Genomic DNA, 6,415 nt, shown 5'->3' with positions numbered 1-6,415 from the left:
TGGTCAAGAAAAGAAAGGCTTTGACTCCATCATTATCTTGGGGGCTTGGCTAATTTGGAAGCATCGGAATTCGTGTCTCTTTGATGGAGGAAGACCTAACTTGGCCCATGTCATCTCGACCTTTAAGGAGGAAGCACATCTTTGGGCAGTGGCAGGGGCTAGAGGAGTATCTCATCTCCTTGCCCTAGCTTCTGCATCCTAATCTTGTGGTCTTGTGGTCTGGTCCTACCTAGTTTTTGTTCTTAACAAACACCTTAGGTTTTGTATGGTGGGCATGTTACAGGCCCTCCCAATCTTGTAACAGTTTTGTTTTTGGGGGCTCTTTACCCCCCTTTTCATTCTTCTTAATATATTGATGCGCAGTTCTCCTGCGCATTCGAGAAAAAAAAAATGCTACCTCATTAGAGGGAGCCTTATAGGACTTCACTGCTGATTTGGCCACACTTTTCAGAGGTCCAATGTCTGTAAACATTGCTCTTTGTATGCTCATATGCCTCCAAATATTCTACGGTTTGCCCTGTTTTGTATGTTTTTGCAGGTACCAAGTATGTCCCCACCTCTGCGATGGTGAGATGGAGAACTTGCTTCTGAATGAAAAGTTTTAAACTGTTCAAAACAGCAGTTAAGTGTCTTTGATTGGTATATTTGAAGATTGTTCCATGGAAAAATTGTAGGTCCTCATGGGCTGGAGCTCATACTTGAATATTTTCGGGAAAAATATGGAAAATTGTCATTTTATATCCAGGGAAATGGTCAGTCAGAAGTCCTTGTGACTTTAATTTTAAGACAGTACCCAATTTTATTTTCATCTCAGAAAGTGTAACTAATGCTGCAAAATTCTATGCTGATTTGTCGTGCCATCGAGTCAGGCTTTGGAGGAGCAGATGGCACCCTGGTCCCTGGTTGATGTGCAGAGGATTGGCTACTTGCCCAAATAAATAGCAAGCACACTGAAAGCCATCAGGTACATATTTAAGCAATAAGCATATGTTTTGTGTGTGTTTCTCTGAGTCTTCTTCCCTTGGTTGTTGAACACAGCAGCGCATGTGGACGGCATTTCTCTGATGACCAATCTTACCAATCAAACCAGGTAGCTGTTTGTGTTGGACATTCAGCAAACGCAGGAGTTGCCGTTCGCCTCCAGCTTCCACCACCCCACGCGCTTACACAAGAACAGGGGCTGTTTGATTCTGTTGCGCTACTCGCGCTAAAAAAAATCTTGCATGTATGGAGTACTAAATAAAGTTTATTTGCTACAGTAATTAATCTATGATTGGCTACAGTAATACTACAGTACATTATCTAATCGTGCGGTCAAAGTCCTCATTAGATTTGTCTCGCGAAGTAGCCTAGGAATGGTGGAGTTAATTTTGCAAACTGACTTTATTTAATACCTCTAATAAATAATCAAAATTGCTACAATTCTAACGTAGCACAAATGTGCTCCTCCAGGTGCCTGGCCAAGGTGCCACATGCGTCGAGCCCCTCGCTCATCCTTGGGCCCGCGCCAGGTGGCCCAAGGCAGGACACGTCCGGCTCACACGCGTATCACGCGGGGTTCAGTGTTTGGACAGATAACGGATGAATATGCTTGTCTACTGGCTTGTGCCTCACAAGACAGATGTCTTAATCTGCCAGCTATATTATGGGCATTAATTGCAGAATAGGGTATTCGCTGGCTATATTAAATAATGACAGACTCATTGACAGATCTATATGAGCTGAAGGACAATAGCTTGAAAGCTCGCAGCATCACGATGGCAAGACACATTCAACTTGTCTTCTTCTCTGCAGCATGGGCGCTGCTTCTGTGGGCACAATGTGTGAGCACCCTGCGGTTCACAAGGGGTGATTTCCCGGATGGCTTTGCGTTTGGAGCTGCAACTTCAGCCTATCAGGTACCTCAAAGACCATACAAGTACAGCTTATTATTGTCTTTTTCTGACTCCTGATTTAGATTAAAGCACATAGAAAAGAAAGACGGTGACAATAGAATTTTCGGTTAACATCTTTTCTCTGGCCCTGACCTATATGATGTTGAAGTATGAGGGTGCAGCAGCTGAGGGCGGGAGGAGTCCAAGCATCTGGGACACCTTCACCCATTCAGGTCTTTCTCGGATATTTCTTATAAAACATCGAAGTTCTATGCTAGTTTTTAGCCCATATTCGCTACGATTGAGATGGTAAAGGGAAAGTTCAGTTACTTATCCAAAATGTTGCCCAAATTTGGCACAACTAGTTTCCAAATTTCCTCAAAGAAAGATTCATTTCCAATGCTGGTTAATCTTCTGGTTGTGGAAATGTGCCTTTTAGCAAAAATAAGTTTCGGTAAGCTTTATTACCAGTGTAGTCTTGTACTCTGATCTATCTTTGTTAATGTGATAGGAAGCCCCCTTGCCATTTCCACTCAAATATTACATTTAAATGGAATAAAAATATATTTTTAAACCTGTGATCAGGAGTTATGCATTTATCTCAACTAACTAAATTTGTGTGTGATTGTATCGCACACGAGCCATAGAGAGAAATACGGATGGGGGAACCGGTGATATCGCTTCTGACGGCTACCACAAGTACAAGGTATGGTTTCTCTCTTAATGGTGAAAAGTTCAAAGGTCAGTTTGATTTGCTACAATCTTTCAGTGGTTACAGACTTGAAATTACTTTTCACCTCTATTCCTTGCATTTCCAATGTAGCAAGATGTCAAACTAATGAGTGATATAGGCCTGGAGGCTTACCGGTTTACTATTTCTTGGTCAAGACTTATTCCTGGTGTGGCAATTAGATCTTAACCTTTGACATTTTTCGATATCATATCATGCATAAAAAGCTAATCTTTTGGATGCTTTGATTGAATTATTGCTTATTTATTAGGTGGGAGAGGAGCAGTGAATCCTAAAGGGCTGCAGTTTTACAACAATTTGATGGATGATCTGGTAAAAGAAGGTAAATATGTTTTGATATTTTCATGTCATTTAGATGTTATGAAGTCTCAAAATTGGAAGTTAGTGTGCCTAAACAACGCCACATGTTACACAATTAAGAATATCTGAACATGTCTTAACATCAATCTTTACTACTAAATGAGCCATGCTAATAACTCTAGGTAATTTGTCCACACATTGACCTTGCTAACCCTGCTGGTTTTTATTAGGGATTAAGATAAATGCTGTTCTTTACCATATGGACCTTCCTCAGATCCTCGAAGATGAGTACGGTGGGTGGATTAGCCCCAAAATTATGTAAGCAGTAAATTAACTTGAGGCCATCCTGATGACATTACCTACATTCAATCACAAGAATCGTTTGAAATAAAATCAGAAAACTTTACCTTGCATTTGTCCTGCAGAGAGGATTTCACGGCCTATGCCAATGTGTGTTTCCATGAGTTTGGCGACAGAGTTGCTCATTGGACAACTATGCTCCAGCCAAATGCCTTGGCTCAAGGTGCTTATGACATTGGAGAACTACCCCCAAACCATTGCTCCTATCCGTTTGGCAGCAATTGTGCAGTTGGAAACTCCACAACTGAGCCATACTTGTTTATACACCACAGCCTACTGGCTCATGCGTCAACTGTTTACCTATACAGGCGGAAGTACAAAGTGAGCTTTCCGCTCTCATGACTCCTTTTTCCTGCTAAACTTTATTTATTCGAGCTTAAGCTGAATATTGTTTGTGAAGTTGGGAACTAAGTCTGTTGCTTTTATTTTCGATTTCAGGCTGCACAGAAGGGCATTATTGGACTGAATTTGTACACCATGTGGTTCTATCCATTCACAGATTCCAAAATAGACATTGAAGCAACTGAAAGAGCAAAGACCTTCTTATTTGGCTGGTACATGTTTTGTAGTGTTGATTCTCCTGTAGACTCTAGTAATACACAGATGTTAATTTTTTTTTCCAATATCTATTTTTTTGTTGATGAGTTGCTCCAGGTATCCCTTGACCCCTGAATAATTAAAAACTTATCCATCTTTGTGGTTAAGTGTAAATCATATTTTCCAATATGAAACTGTCAGAGTATATAGTCGTTTAAAAGAATTTGAAGCCTAAGATCCATCGATGTAATGTGGAAAGCTCAGTTGTCTGTTCACCCTCATTCTTGAATTATAAACAAGAATTTACAAAATTTTTAGGATCCTGCATCCGTTGGTGTTTGGAGACTATCCAGAGACTATGAGGAAGATTACCGGTTCCCGCCTTCCATCCTTCTCCAGCTATGAATCTGAGCTTGTTACTCACGCATTTGACTTCATTGGATTGAATCATTACACTTCTGTATATACGAACAATCGTCCAAACACAATAGAGGGACCCCTGCAGGACTTGTCTGCTGACTTGGCCATTCTTTTCAGAGGTTTAACGTTTGTAGACATTCCTTTGCAGTACCCTCATATTCCAAATATTCTAAGGGTTGGTCTGTTTTTTTGTTTGCAGATACAAAGGATGCCCCCCCTTCCGCAATGGTGAGATGCAGAACTTGTTTTTGACTGAAAATTGTAAACAGATCAAAACAGCTGTTAAGTGTCTTTCTTGGTCTATTTGAAGCAGCTTCGTCCAGGGACAATGGTAGATCCTCATGGACTAGAGCTCATACTTGAATATTTTCAGGAAAAATATGGAAATTTGACGTTTTATATTCAAGAAAATGGTTAGTCAGTAATTACTTTCATGTTCAAAAATTGCTACTGATGTCGCAAAATTCTGTGCTGACTTGACCCATCATGGAGTCAGGCTACGGAGGATCAGATGGCACCCTGAATGATTTGGAGAGGATTGACTACTTGACAAAATACATAGCTGGCACCCTGAAAGCCATCAGGTATTTAAGCAACAAGCATTTGTTATATGTGTTTCTCTGAGGCTTCTTGTCTTGGTTGTTGAACACAGCAGCACCTGTTTTTGTTCCCTTCTCTGATGGCATTTGCAAATTCTAGAAAGGGAGCTGACGTGCGGGGGTACAATGTGTGGTCATTATTTGACCTGTATGAGTTATTCGGTGGGTTCAAGTCGCATTATGGCCTTGTTGCTGTCGATTTCGACACTGACGAGCGAAGAAGGCAGCCAAGACATTCTGCTCACTGGTACTCAGACTTCCTGAAGAACAATGCTGCGATTGAACTGGAATATGATTTTACGACTAAAATCTCTCATGCTCAAATTTGACCACTGGTGCCCTCAAAATAGTCTTCTCAAGAATAGCAGTTCTGGTCCTTCTGTATGTGCAGCGACCAGTGAGCGGTCTCTGTTAAGTTCAGACATTGTCATCTTGTATATTTTGTATACTCTTGTTAGGCTGTTACCTCCTAAAAAGCAAGAGCTTAAATAAATATCGTTAAATTTTAAAAAGATAAAACAACTAAAGATAAAAAAAAAGAGATCACGGCTGTTCCTGTTACCATGCATGTGGCAACGCAGACTGTGGGAGCCGCTAAGAGCAGCTCCATTGCTGGTGCGAATCGTTCTGGCACCATGCGTCGAATAAAATCTGTATTCGGTGGCTACTGTGTTAGCATCGTTTATGTAGGGCCCGTTTGAAAAAAAAAACAAGAAACCACCAGGGCAGCCTCTCCCTCTCACGCCCAGGGTTTACCTTTTCGGCGAAATTTCGCCGAAATTTCGGTGAAAATTTCGTTTCCGCTAGTAGCCGGGAAGTGAAATTTCGATACTTTTCGCCATTTTCCGTTTTGAAATTTAAAAATTCAAAAATATTTATAAAAAATTCGGAAAAAATATGATAAAAAACTAGGTGTTCTTTTGAGCAAATAGGACTAGAACACACTCAAATCTAAGATCATTTGCTAGGCTAAAATTGCATTTTAGTTGAAAAACAAGGTTATTTGTAGTCTAATGAGGTAGAATTTAAGTTGGCATGAGAGTTAACAAAGTAGGAAAGCACACCTTTCAGAATGCTTTAACAATTCTCTATACAAATTGAATCCAAAAAAAATTCAAACACTGTCACATGAATTGATAACCAATTCAAATCATGTTTGTCCTGGATTTAAAACAACTTTCAATTGGATCAACCAATGTCTCTGAAATTTTATAGGCATATCCGTAATAACAAGAATAATAAAAGTCTAGTTGAGGCCTAAGAGAGAAAATGGAAGTTGTCACATGAAATGACAAGACTTTAAATGGGTGGTTTTTGAAATAATTAAATAACTTTCAAACCATTGCTCAAATGAAAAAGTTCCTGAAACAAAAGTTGTAGATCTCGAAAAACTGAACAAAGTTGGTATTCAAAAGTTTTTCATTTGACCTCCGAAACAGTAGGAAAATCACAACTGACACCATTTTCCGGTGGAAAATCACCGAATTTCGGTCAAAATCACCGAAATTTCGGTCGGAATTCACCGAAATTTCGTTTTTTGAATTTGAATTCTCTTTCCGTTTGGAATTAGCGAA

The 6,415-nt window shown here is 40.0% G+C and overlaps 1 protein-coding gene across 4 annotated transcripts; it reads left to right on the top strand.

The window, feature by feature from the left end:
* The first annotated feature begins 1,587 nt into the window (after positions 1-1,587).
* On the top strand, positions 1,588-5,359 carry LOC120698943 (beta-glucosidase 20-like). 4 transcript variants are annotated; one of them, XM_039982747.1, is made up of 13 exons: positions 1,588-1,898; positions 2,044-2,107; positions 2,522-2,580; positions 2,698-2,773; positions 2,876-2,947; positions 3,156-3,243; positions 3,351-3,606; positions 3,724-3,839; positions 4,141-4,361; positions 4,442-4,470; positions 4,556-4,655; positions 4,739-4,826; positions 4,942-5,359. In XM_039982747.1, the coding sequence occupies exons 1-13, from the start codon at positions 1,692-1,694 to the stop codon at positions 5,168-5,170; spliced, it is 1,605 nt and encodes a 534-aa protein (XP_039838681.1). In that variant the 5' UTR covers positions 1,588-1,691; the 3' UTR covers positions 5,171-5,359. The 4 variants fall into 4 exon arrangements, with proteins under 4 accessions (XP_039838681.1, XP_039838680.1, XP_039838682.1 ...); XM_039982746.1 differs by having other exon boundaries at positions 4,553-4,655; positions 4,942-5,353; XM_039982748.1 differs by having other exon boundaries at positions 1,676-1,898; positions 2,516-2,580.
* Positions 5,360-6,415: the final 1,056 nt, after the last annotated feature.

Source organism: Panicum virgatum, chromosome 3K (genome assembly GCF_016808335.1).
Source record: "Panicum virgatum strain AP13 chromosome 3K, P.virgatum_v5, whole genome shotgun sequence".
Lineage (NCBI taxonomy): Eukaryota > Viridiplantae > Streptophyta > Magnoliopsida > Poales > Poaceae > Panicum > Panicum virgatum.
Note: the sequence above shows the minus strand (reverse complement) of the source record. Positions and strands in the feature narration are given on the sequence as shown.

Excerpts from the sequence above, each read along its gene's own strand:
- LOC120698943 (XM_039982745.1), top strand. The coding sequence starts at position 1,692 with ATGACAGACTCATTGACAGATCTATATGAGCTGAAGGACAATAGCTTG. Across the intron at positions 1,899-2,043 it reads CTGCAACTTCAGCCTATCAG|TATGAGGGTGCAGCAGCTGA; the intron begins GTACCTCAAAGA and ends ATGATGTTGAAG. Across the intron at positions 4,656-4,738 it reads GTTTTATATTCAAGAAAATG|GCTACGGAGGATCAGATGGC; the intron begins GTTAGTCAGTAA and ends TCATGGAGTCAG.